Raw genomic sequence first — 12,711 nt, 5'->3', positions numbered from 1 at the left:
GAGAGGAGAGAAACAAAAATGATGAAAAGTTTAGGAAACCTGGCCTGGGAAGAAGAGGTCAAAAAATCTGTTTATGTTTAGTCTAAAGAAAAGAAAATTGAAGAGGGAACATAAGTCTTCAAATACGTAGCATGCTTTCATAAAGAGAAGGTGGCTCAGTTCTCCCTGTCCACTGAAGGCAGGCCAAGAAGTAATGGGTGTAATCAGCAAAGTAGATTCAGATCTTAGAAAAATCTTTCTAAATATAAGGATGGTAACATTGTGGTTAAGGAAAAGTGGGTTGGACAAATGTCTGTCAGGGATGATCTATGTTTACTTGGTCCTGCCTCAGCTCAGAAATATGGATTTGATGACTTGTCAAGGAATTTTATGAACAACAATCCATCAGTATCATGACATTGCTGATATGCATGGGGTTGTATCCTGACCATCTTGACTAGTAGTGATTGGATGGACCTATCCTTCGTGACCTTACTAAATTATTTTTTTGTACTTACTTATAATTCTGGTGTTAACTACGTCCCCTGGCAAGGAATTCCACAGGTTCCAGCGCTACATTTTTCTGATTTGAGAGAGTTATCTATTGCTATTTTTCGACTAAAATATCTTTTCAGTCTTATTCACCAGCATGTTAGCCTCAGGGTACCATGTGTTCAGTAGAAGATGCCACTCATCATAGCTGTCAGTTCCAGTCCTAGCTAATTTTGTCTCAGTTTTGGTTTTAGTTCAGTTTATTATTGAAATGTGTTGACATCACAAGTCCAGAATCAAGAAAGGCTGCTATAGAAAATGCTGCACATGTAAAATAAATTAGTTCCAACTTTTACTTCCATGTCACCTTGATGCCATTGCTAAATCCTGCTGAATTTGCTCTGTATATTGCCAAAATGTCTGTACCCCTTTGCTCCATATTCATCTTTGCCCTCAACCACTGCTATGTATTTCCACTATCATCTTCTTAGCTCAACCTTCAGACATTCCAAAGTTGTCCTGTATGGATAATATGACTCATCTGCCACATTAAACATGTCCAGAGTCTCTTAGCATCCTTTCACTGACTACTTCTTGCATTCTTTATGAGAACTAGCTCCTGCCTATCTTTTGCTTTCTGTCATCCTCTTAGTCTTGTTTGGATTCAGCTTCCAACAGCTTACTTTCTCCAGTGCTCTAGTCTCAGCTAGATGTTGGCTGAGGTGCTGAGTTGTACTGCCCATGTCTGACAAGATGACGATAGTCATTTAGCATTATCTGCATACTGAAAATACCACACCCTTTAATAACACTCCGGTGAACAAGGGAAGGGACACAATGACATGCCTGCTGTCCACACTCGCTTTTTTTCTTACTGATGAAATGTTGATCTGAATTTTGAAGTAACCCTTGTGATGGCTTCTTTAAATTAGACTTACTTATTAGAAACATTTTCAGAATAGGAAGAAAAACTGGCATAGGCTGTAGTGCTGTGCTGAAGTAAACCCAAGGAAGTTAATAAGCAGCAGGTTTAAAACAAACAAAAGGATGTGCTTCTTCACACAACACACAGTCAGCTTGTAACATTCATTGCCAGGAGACGTTGTGAAGGCCAAAATTATATTAGGGTTCAAAAAAGGATGTAATAAAATCATGGAGGACAGGTCCATCAATCACTGTTAGTCAAGGTGGTCAGGACACAGCCTCATGCTCTGGGTGTCTCTAAACCTCTGACTGCCAGAAGTTAGGACTGGGTCAGAGGTGATGGCTCACTTGATAACTGACCTGTTCTATTCATTTCCTCTGAACCATTTGGCAGTGAGCATTGTCAGAAGATGGGATACTGGGCTAGAAGGTCCATTGGTCTGAGCCACTGTAGCCATTCTTCATTTCTTAAACTCCTGGTCTATTCGTGATGCAGCCTATTCCTTGTGCAGGGATTATGGTTAAATCTGGATCATCAGTTACAGCAAATTTTGTTGCCATTAAGTCAGACATATACATGTGGTTCCCTCAGACGTGTACCTGTGGTTCCCAGTGATTTCAGTGGGAGGTTAAATACACTCATTAGAGGACTCAAATTAGCATATACATCCACATTGGTTGTAATGAATAGAAGATTTCAGTTTTAATCTGGTCAGTCTATTCCAGTAGACCTACCCATTATATATTCTTTGGGGGTTTCGTGCTCTAAGGCGAGAGGTACAGAAAGATAGTACATGTATTATACTTTGTTCTCTACAAAATTTCTGTTCACATTATATATACTGACATACATTTGAGCTGTGTAGAATCTGAGTCTTGAAAATATTTCAGTTACACTAGAAGTTTGCTTTATTTCTGATTTTCAAAGACTTAAAAACATGTAAAGCTGGAAGAGACCTCAACAAGTCATCAAATCCAGCTCCCTGTGCCAGTAAACCTAGATAATCCTTGATTGGTGTTTGTTCAACCTGTTCTGTAAAACCTCCAAAGGCCACGATTTCACAACCTCCCTTGGAAACCTATCCCAAAGCTGAACTGTCCTCATACATATTTGACCTCCTTGGTCTGGCACCCTCGGGACCTGACCAGTTCCAGATGAGGGATTTTGCTGGACCAGGGATGGTCATTTCTAGCCCTCTGGCCGCCAGTGCCCTCCAGCCCTGGCCCGACCAATGATCTCCCAGCTGCCCTGCTGCCTCGTCAGCCAATGCTGCCATATCAGGCAGCCCCTCTTCTGCTTGCCGGGCTCCCACTCCCATGCTAGGCAGCTCAGCTCCTTGTGCGCACATCAAGCTCCTGCTCCAGCCTTGGGCAGCCCCACTGCTTCTTTGTGCTGGGTTCCCACTGCTGCGTGTGGGGCTTCCGCAGCCCTGCCAGGAAGTTTCGCTGCCGGACATGGGGCTTCTCACTTCCCTGCCAGCCTGGGTTCCTGGGCACTGGCCCTCCAGTGGGACTATCTGGTCCTGGAACATCCGTGGTCATGTCGGAGGATCATGGTTAAGAGAGTTTTAACCTGTAGTTAGAAAGTTTTTCCTAATGTCCAAACTAAATCTCCCTTGTTGCATATTAAGCATTATAAACAGATTCTCACAAGCAAACAGCTAGTGTGCACAGTCTCTTTTTTTTTAAGTATGTTTTAAAGAATTTACCTTAAGTAGAAATACCCAGGGAAGGAACAATCAGTCTCACACACACAGAATGGGAAGCGACTGTCTAGGAAGGAGTATGGCAGAAAGAGACCTAAGGGTCATAGTGGACCACAAGCTAAATTTGAGTCAACAGTGTGATGCTGTTGCAAAAGAGTGTTGTGAGCAAGACATCGTTCTTCTGCTCTACTCTGCGCTGATTAGGCCTCAACTGGAGAAGGTCCAGAGAAGAGCAACAAGAATGATTAAAGGTCTAAAAAGGAAGACTGAAAGAATTGGGCTTGTTTAGTTTGGAAAGGAGAAGATTGAGGGTGGACATGATAGCTGTTTTCAAGTATCTAAAAGGGTGTCACAAGAAGGAGGGAGAAAAATTGTTCTCCTTAGCCTCTGAAGATAGAAGAAGCAGCAATGGGCTTAAACTGCAGCAAGGGAGGTTTAGGTTGGACATTAGGAAAAAGTTTCTAACTGACAGGGTGGTTAAACATTGGAATAAGTTGCCTAGAGATGTTGTGGAATTTCCATCTCTGGAGATATTTAAGAGCAGGTTAGAGAGACATCTATCAGGGGTGGTACTGGGTCCTGCTGTGAGGGCAGGGGACTGGACTTAATGACCTCTCAAGGTCCCTTCCAGTTCTAGTGTTCTATGATTCTATGATTTTATGAAAAGCAAATGTTTGACTGACTGCAAAATATTCCAAGGCATCACCAGGCACTCCAGAATTATTTTGTACAGGTTATACAGTCAAGAAGAAACCTTTTTTTTGGCTTCTTTTGTTTATTCAAAAAGAAATTGAAGAACACTGGGAAATTCCTTACAGCACAGTTGGAAAGACATGGGATTTTCCAGTCTTATACTGTTGCATTTGAATAGACACAGGTGTTAGAAAAAAATGCTTTCAGTTGATAGCCAAGGCTCAGCCTTAAAAATTTCCTGGTGAGTCTAGTGATTCTGATACTTCTAAAATATCCTTCTGGCTAAAATTCTCAACAAGCCTGATAAAGGACACGACAGTTCAAGTAATTGTATTACCTCAAAACATGCCTGATCCATGTCCTTGATTCAGTATTGCTTTCTTATCAATGTAGTGAGATATAATAATTGAGAGAAGGACCTGCCATTACACATGCATGGTGGAATTCTTTCCTCAATCCAGTTTAAAACATGGCTTAAGGTAGATGGGCGTACGGTGCCTACCACACTATGCAGTACAAATATTAAATATCCTTGGAGCCATTCAAGAGGGCTACTCCATGTTATGATGGGGCCTCTTTGTTTATGGTTTAGCTATATGGATAATGAACAAATAGAAGACCTCTGACAGGTTTCTTGTAGTCATTACATAAAAAGTCTTTCCTCTATCTCAGAAAGTGCACATGGGTTGGGAGGCAGGTGAGCTAAAAGAATTTTAAAGACTGTTTGAAACTGAAAATAAGTTGGAAGCGTAGACTCTTCTGCCAACAGCATTCACAAGAATGTCTTTGGTGCTCTTTTGAAATAATTGTGTTAACACACGAAGCAAGCAGTGACATAAATTCAGGCAGAAAAAACTTTAAAGAAAGAACTTTAAAGACATTATTTTGTATTCATGTTCATTTCACAGCTTTTTTATTAGAACCAACTGCAGAGACAATGGCAAGAATGAGTACTTTGCAAGGGAAAGGTGGATGAGGTAATACCTTCTATTGGTCATTCTTCTGTTGCTTTTGAGTCCCACAGAGCTCTTCTTCAGGTATTATCTCACCCACCTTGTCTCTCTAATGTCCTGGACTTATGTGGTTACAATTATATTGGATACTTTGCAGGAAACAGGAACATCAGTGATTTGTCATCAGCGTTTCCAGCCAGTAGTGCCACCTGTTAAGCAGATCAGGGTTACCATAGATCTCATATTAGCGATGTGAACAACTAGTCTACATGCTGGTCAACTAGTCACTTCTTCCACCCACCTTGCTGCCTCTATCAGAAAGAAGCAGCAAGTGGGGAGAATTGGGGGTGAACTTCAAAGCAGCAGCTCTGCGTGGAGCCCGGAGCCAGACTGCTTGAGTCCTCTGCTGGCCCCGTGCTCCCCACAGTGCTTTTGCCCCCTGCCTGTTGCTGCATTTCAAAGGCAGAGGCGCCCTTATCGACTAATCTAATAGTTGATGCAAATTGCATCGACTATTCAATTAGCCAATTAATCAGAATGTTACATCCCTAAACCCATACATTCCATGTTTCAGCATGACAATATTTCATTTTGTTTATATTTTATGGAGCAGTCCTATTGTGTCGTTTGGGTCAGGGATGATATGAACCTACCATTAAATAAGAATTTTTAATGGGATATGGGATGATGTCTCTTCTCTGTGTTCTGTAACATCCCATGCAGGTTTACAGCACTACATGCATGTTTTATAGCAATAATTCTACAAAGAATATGTCACTTTACACTAGAAAAATTCTCTTTTGTTTGCATGTCTGTGCCATTCTAGGACGTGTTGGGCAAGCAGTAGCACTACGTGCAAAAGCCTTTGGCTTTAGTGTTATTTTTTATGACCCGTACCTCTCAGATGGCATTGAACGTGCTCTTGGACTGCAGCGGGTGAGCACTTTACAGGACCTGCTATTTCACAGTGACTGTGTAACCCTGCACTGCAACTTGAATGAACACAATCATCATCTTATTAATGACTTTACCATTAAACAGGTAAGTATCCAATATACCCTTTAGGATAGTTTTGGTTTTATAATTACAAACTTCCTGTAAACTGCAGAGTTTTCCCATGTTAAACATGCACATTTAGATCTTACTAATTTTCTCTTCATCTGCTGTTTCACTGTTAGGCAGGTTTATATTTGGTTAAGAAATAGATGATATCTCATACAGTGGATTTTTTTCATTTTACTTGTTTATTATCTCTTTTGTGGAAATAGTGTGTTATGCTAAACACTGTTCAGATGTGTGATGCTTGATTCATTCATTGACGCTTATTTAAAAGCACTTCTGTTGTATCTTCAGAAAGGTACATACATCCTTTTATTGGTAATAAAAGTTGCACTTTGCTTTTATACTTAAGTTACAGTTTGAGTTTGTATCCCTAACGTAAGGCTCATGACTAACTGGCGACCCCTTGTGTTCATTGCTAATGGTTGCAAGCACTTTTCCATAATAATTGCTTATGCTGTAGTACATGTAGGAGGTTATTTGGGGAAAATAATAAATATATGGATTTGGTCTTGAGATGAAAAATTCTAAAATGATTAAATACTTAAACCTTATCCATATGTAGAACTGCAGCACTTGTTCCATTCTGGAGAAATTTAGAAGGTAAACATTTTGGTTTTTGCATTCAATATTTATTGCTGCCTCAAAATCTTAGTGTATATATAATATATATTAAAAGGTATAGCTTTTTTGAAATGTACAAGTGTGGCAATTATATAATTAAAAATAGTAACTTGAACTCTGCAATAATGTACATCCATTTTGCATTGATGTTCTTTATACATTCATTGTGTGAGTTTATTTGATAACAGAGAAAAGTTCTATGAAATTTTTCTCTACTAAATTAAAATGATGATTGGTTGGCTTTTGAGAAATACCAAGTACTTGCTGTTCTCATGGACTTCCTTGGGACTACACTATGAGTTAAGGATGTTCAAGATCTCATAGGATCATGTCCTAATGTTAATGAGATAGTAAATTCAGTTTAAAACCTGGGAAATTCAGTGTTGAGGAATCTAAGAAAGCTGTCCTCATGTCCACATTTTAACCTTTTGTTCTGTTCAGCATAGATTCTTATTTCACTCAAGTACATTGTAATTATTCTTTCATTACATTATCATATGGCACTGCATAATAAGGCCCTAATATGTTAAGATGCTGTGTGTGGGCAAACCCTGAATAACTTGGAACTCCACTGAAATCACTTGGACTTCACATGGGCTCAACATTGCTCCTGCATCACAGTGAATTGTGAGACTGGGTCCAACATATGATTTTTGTAAATAGGACTTCTTAGTGTTGAGATGTAGAAAGAAGATTACTTTGAAGACCTACATGGTGTGCTATGTTCAGAAACAAAATACATAAACATAAATTTAAGCTGAACAATATCTAAAATTAGAAAACAAATGATAGACTATATGATTTAAAGGACATTTTGTCTAATATATTGATATTGTACTTATTAATCTATACTGAAAATAGAAATTTTAATAAAACAGATGTGTTACTTAAAATACAATGGAAGTTTGCATAAATTGTGACTATGGTAAATAATCTGTTTTAACACCTGTGATAGTGTAAATAATACAAGTTTTACTAAAACTGAAATATTTGTAATAATAAAGTACACTTTATATAATATTGATATTAATATAACTGTTATTCATATAGCAAATTCACATGAACTTCAGTCCCTATTGTATTTTAAACAATACTTTTTTCAGCAGCTAGATAAGTGAGGTAATACCTTTTTTTCTGTTGGTGATAGAGATAAGCTGCACTGGAGGTCCATCACACTCCCTCCCTCCTAAGAGCTCTTAGGTCTGAATAACAGCTTTGTGTGAGCTCAGAAGGTTGCCTTTTCTCTCCAACAGAAATTAGTCCAGTAAAAGATGCTACCTTACCCATTTCAGATTTCTTAATATCCTGGTACTAACACAGCTACAATAACACTACATATGTTTTTCATACATTTTTGTTATGTTTTCACTAACATTTGATGACTGTTTAGAATAATGCCATTAGTATAATAATTTGGAGACACTATTAATATTTACATAGTTACAGTACTACTGCCTGGTTTTATTGTGACAATATATAAATTCATTACTTTTTTTATGAAAAAGGGTTAACCCGTCCATGTCTTCTAATGGTTTATATGATAATGGTATATTCCATAATTATCAAGTGGACTTAATTTTATATATATATACATTTTCAAATTAATCATAATTTTTATACCAACATATGTCTTCAATGATAAAATATGCCACATTATCCAGTGTTATATGTTGATGGAATGAAAAAATCTCGTTTATATAAATGTGAAGGGAAAGGTCTCGACTTAAATTGTGTTAATGGATCTTTTAAACTGAATATCCTTGAAACCTCTTTGAAAAGTTTAGGAAAGACTCTCTCATTGTCCAAATTGTTTGGTGGATTGCCCAGCCAGCATCTTTGGCCTTCCATCTCCTGTGTAGCTGAAGTAGACAAAATCTTTGTTGTACCGAGTCCAATGCTCTTTTCCTGAAGGAGACATCCTCTTTAACTCTTCATCACATTACAAATTTGCAAAGGAGATATTGCAATTAAATAAAATATATCTACTATAATTACAGTTACATGTAGGTGAATTGTAATAGCAGAAAAGAGTCATTCCTGATCTGCAACGACCCTTGTAGTTTACTGTGACTCATGTAGCTCACTCTCTCTAGAATACAATTAAATATCCACATTATGTTTGCTTTTGGTTTATCTTGCAGCTGTATAAATAGCACAGCAGATGAAAAGTTAAGGAAGATTTTTGTGGACGGAAAAGGGATTTGAGCAGTGCCCACTATGATTAACATTTCCAAGCTCTTTAGGGGATATATCAATTTTCTACATGATACTTAAGTCCATATGACTCCTGTCACTTATATGAGTGCTGAAGTGGGCAGTGTACATGTATGCTTCTCCAAAATCCATTGATGACCCCCTGTGTCACTAAAGGTTTGCAGATGGGAGAGGTCAGACCGCTGATAGAGTAGTAAGTGGGTTGTCCAGTATAGTGCATTGGGATATTAGCAGGTTTGAGTAAATCTTAGTTGTTTTGTTTCCAGCCATACTACCAAAAGACTTGGAGAAGATTCCTTTCCTTATCCCCTACTCTGAAATGCATCAGTTTGGCATTTCACGCCAGGCATTCGTTCCAAAAGAACAATTGATGTTCCTGTAAAAATCCTTTGCTCATTTAGAATAATTTTTTAAAGTTTATTCACTAGTCAAAATAATCTTTTTGTTGTTGTTTTTTGTTGTAATGCGGTGAGATCAAGATGGGGAGTTGGGCACCCATCTTTATTTACAACCTCTATCCTGCAAACACTTCTGCAGGCACTCTGATGCATGGGAATGTTTGCAGAGTTGGGGCCTCCTTATGGGATACATGCTGTGAATGCTTAAATACTGGTGTGGATTGATGTGAAACCCTGCAGTCTTATTCCCACCATTATGCTAGGCTATCATCTTTCTAATTTAAATCTCCACTTTGTCTTCATGTTGCAATTACATTATGGCGTGAAGTCTTCTAGCTGAGACTGAGTCTGGGGGACTCAGATTAATGCTAATCTGAGCAACACAGTGCACAGTTTCTTTCCAAAACTTACATCATTTCCAGCCAATACCATTCCAATGCCATTCACTTGAATAAAACAGGAATTTCCTGGGCCTCGATTTGAAAAGTCTCATGTGGTGGGGGAAGTGAATTTAAGTAATAGCAATAAATAAAGAATAAATCTTTTACATCTTAAGTAAAGAAAAAAGTCTTGGGAGATACAAAATCATTGAGTTTTCTAAAAGATCCATTTAGCCTTTCACTTGTGTAAAAGATTAAAAACCACAAAATGTGATTGTGTTTTGCTATGTGCAGTAGCTTCCATCTTGTGCAATTTCACAAGATAATTTAAAAAAAATTTAACAATCTGTCAGCTTCATATGCATGTTTACATCTTCTGATTGTGTATCATTGGTTCTGTTATGAGACACCCTACTTACAAGAAACAAAAAGTTATAAATGCTGTGAAATATTATTTTACATTTGAAGCATCAAATTTTGTGGTACTTTCCAATGGAAAGAGAAGACAACTGGTGACAGGTTAATCCAGTTGAATCACCTTTGTTGTAATGGATGCTTCCTTTGAGTAAATAATAATGCCACAACGATTTTATTTCATTTATTTTTATTTCATCATCCTTGTTTTTAACTTTCCCTAGATGAGACAAGGGGCTTTCCTGGTCAACACAGCTCGAGGTGGGTTAGTAGACGAAAAAGCACTTGCACAGGCCCTGAAGGAAGGAAGGATACGAGGGGCAGCCTTAGATGTACATGAGTCAGAACCATTCAGGTGCTTTTCCTTTTTTTTTCTTTTTTAGTTCTATTTTGTTCACTTTCTTATTTTTAAGTCTTAGTGCATGATGCATCCAACCACAATGAAGCGTTCCCTCCACTTAGTTGCTGAATCCTCCTTAGTAAAGCAGTATGCATCTGTGCTCTGGATTAATGCAAATGCAGGGAGAGCTTTTGTACACAGTCAGGAGGGAGCAGAGAAAAAAAGATTAAATATAAGCTTTTAACAAATATAATGGGAGTAATCCAGTAGTGAAATGCACTGCCTTGCACCAAGCACCCTCACATTCAAATGTTGGGCATGGCCTTCTGCCTCTCAGCCTGGAAAAGAACACCCTCATATCCTGTCACTGATAGGAAGAAGCCGTGCCCAGCTGTCCCTGCCAGGGAAGTACAAGTACTCTTCAGTAAGATGAGGGGGGCGGGGGGAGAAATGTCTGAGATTTTGGGGAAAAAACTTTATGAAGGTGTATGAGTATGACCCTGACACCTCATCACATAGATTGTGTAGATTCTCTCTGAGAAGCAGGCAAGTCTATAGAATTAGGAGAGGTGACCAGAATTCAGATTTTTATTTTTATTTTTTTGCTGCCACTAGCAAAGTTGGTGGCACTATATTTAATTCACTGAACAAGTCCACAGTTGCAGCCACAAACGTACCACTTTTTCCACTTAGAAGCTTTGGTGGAACGATTAAAACACAGAAGATACGATTTCTGGCTTTCCTCGAGTCCTGAGCCTGACCCTGACCCCCATTTTGAGAGTGGTTTGCTATGGATTAAACCTAAGGAACTGTCCATTGTCCAGTTACTAGATGCTGGTGGGAAGAGCCTACATTTCTTCTGAAGTGGTTTACATTACTACAATCCTCATCACTCTTGGAGAAGGAACAGATTTAGGACTTGAGGCTAGGTTATAGAGACATCTGATTAGTGATTTTCCTCTCATCAGATGACTGAGACATCATTTGAGAGAACCCTCTTAAAAATAGTGATAAAGGGTCCTTCCCCTTAGAGTTTTTGCATCAGATGACACACACAAAAACTCACAAATCCTTATTCTGGCCCTGCATTTGTTTACTTCTAAGTGTAACCATTACAACAGAGCAATGCTGTGAGAAAAACCACAGTCTAATATCCATGGGGCAAAATTCTCCTTTCCAGTATCCCTGCTCCTGCCATCAGATCTGCACAAGCAAACCCTTACACCCACAGAAAGCCCCACTGGCTACAGTAGATTCAAGTTCAAGATCAGAGTCATAGTTTCCGTGGGCTTCCTGAGGACAGCATTTAGTTCATAGAAATTAACTATTGTAATGCATATACTGTATTGGAGAACGTTTTGGCAGTTATTCTAATTTTTTTTAAATACTAGAGATGAAGTCTATCACTTTAAGAATTGCTGCCAACTCTGAGAGAGAACTTCTGTCTAAAAATACTTCCTCTCCTCTTGCTGCAAATAACACTTAAAGATTATAATAGCTGAAAAAGATTGGTGGGGGATAGTGTCACTATTTTTCAGTTTTAGTTTGTACATTTGAAAACATTTTGTGTCTAGTTGGTTTCATTGCTTCCTCTGGATAGTCATTCAGTCCATCTCTCCTGTTAGGTGGGTTTTTCACACTGCAAGAGGAGAAAGAAACTAATTAAAAACAGGAAAATGTGAAATAGGAAAAATTGTCAGGGAAATACAGACAAGTGTGTTACCTGGAACTAATTTTAGCTCTTTTTTTTTTTAATTGATTAGATTTCAAGTTGACAGTATCTCTAAAAAATACAGCTTTGTTGGTTGGGGTGTAAAGATAATGATAAATTTGCCACAATGGACCCAAATGGAGTCATTTCTTGAACAGATACTGGGGTTGAGCATTTTTGCTATCAGAGTATGAGTGACAGTGATTAGAAATAGGTGCATTGGGTAGAACCTAGTGCTGGTCTCTCCTTTATTCCACTCATTGAGTCCAAGGAGAATAATTGTTACTTATTCACATAGCTAGAAATATCTCAAATTAACTGTTACATTAAAAACAAACCCACCAAAAAAATGGTTACAGTTCAGCCTGTAGTTGTAGATGTTAATTCTAAAGATGTGCAAAAATCCCCTCACTCCCCATCCCTACAAGGTTTTTGTTTGTTTGTTTGTTTGTTTTTGTTTTGTTTTCATTTGATCTTGTTTTAAATTTTCATTTAGCTTTAGTCAGGGTCCATTGAAGGATGCACCAAACCTGATCTGTACCCCACATGCAGCCTGGTACAGTGAACAAGCTTCAATTGAGATGCGGGAGGAAGCTGCACGAGAGATCCGTAGAGCTATTACAGGTACTATCTTTCATACTGTACTTGTTCCTTCACTAAACGTTTTGTTGATTTAACAAGTATATTGATTCTTTTCTTGGCTGGAGAATTAGAAGTAAGGATGGGCCAAACTGGGTTTTCTTTATCTCTTGAGGCAGGTATCCACCAACTCTGCATCCGCTGCTACTAATTGTTTTGGTACACAGCAGTCATAAACAGAAGTC

At 38.3% G+C, this 12,711-nt stretch overlaps 1 protein-coding gene across 6 annotated transcripts in view; it reads left to right on the top strand.

Moving 5' to 3' along the window:
• CTBP1 (C-terminal binding protein 1) overlaps nt 1-12,711 on the top strand; it is an 87,137-nt gene that overhangs the window by 62,883 nt on the left and 11,543 nt on the right. For all 6 annotated transcript variants that reach the window (XM_006111636.5, XM_006111639.5, XM_006111640.5 and 3 more), the window contains 3 exons: nt 5,574-5,788; nt 10,061-10,191; nt 12,384-12,511. In XM_006111636.5, the coding sequence (XP_006111698.1) occupies nt 5,574-5,788; nt 10,061-10,191; nt 12,384-12,511 (474 nt within the window). The remainder of the gene's footprint in view (nt 1-5,573; nt 5,789-10,060; nt 10,192-12,383; nt 12,512-12,711) is intronic.

Source organism: Pelodiscus sinensis, chromosome 4, assembly GCF_052426305.1.
Source record: "Pelodiscus sinensis isolate ZL-2025 chromosome 4, ASM5242630v1, whole genome shotgun sequence".
NCBI lineage: Eukaryota > Metazoa > Chordata > Testudines > Trionychidae > Pelodiscus > Pelodiscus sinensis.
Note: the sequence above shows the minus strand (reverse complement) of the source record. Positions and strands in the feature narration are given on the sequence as shown.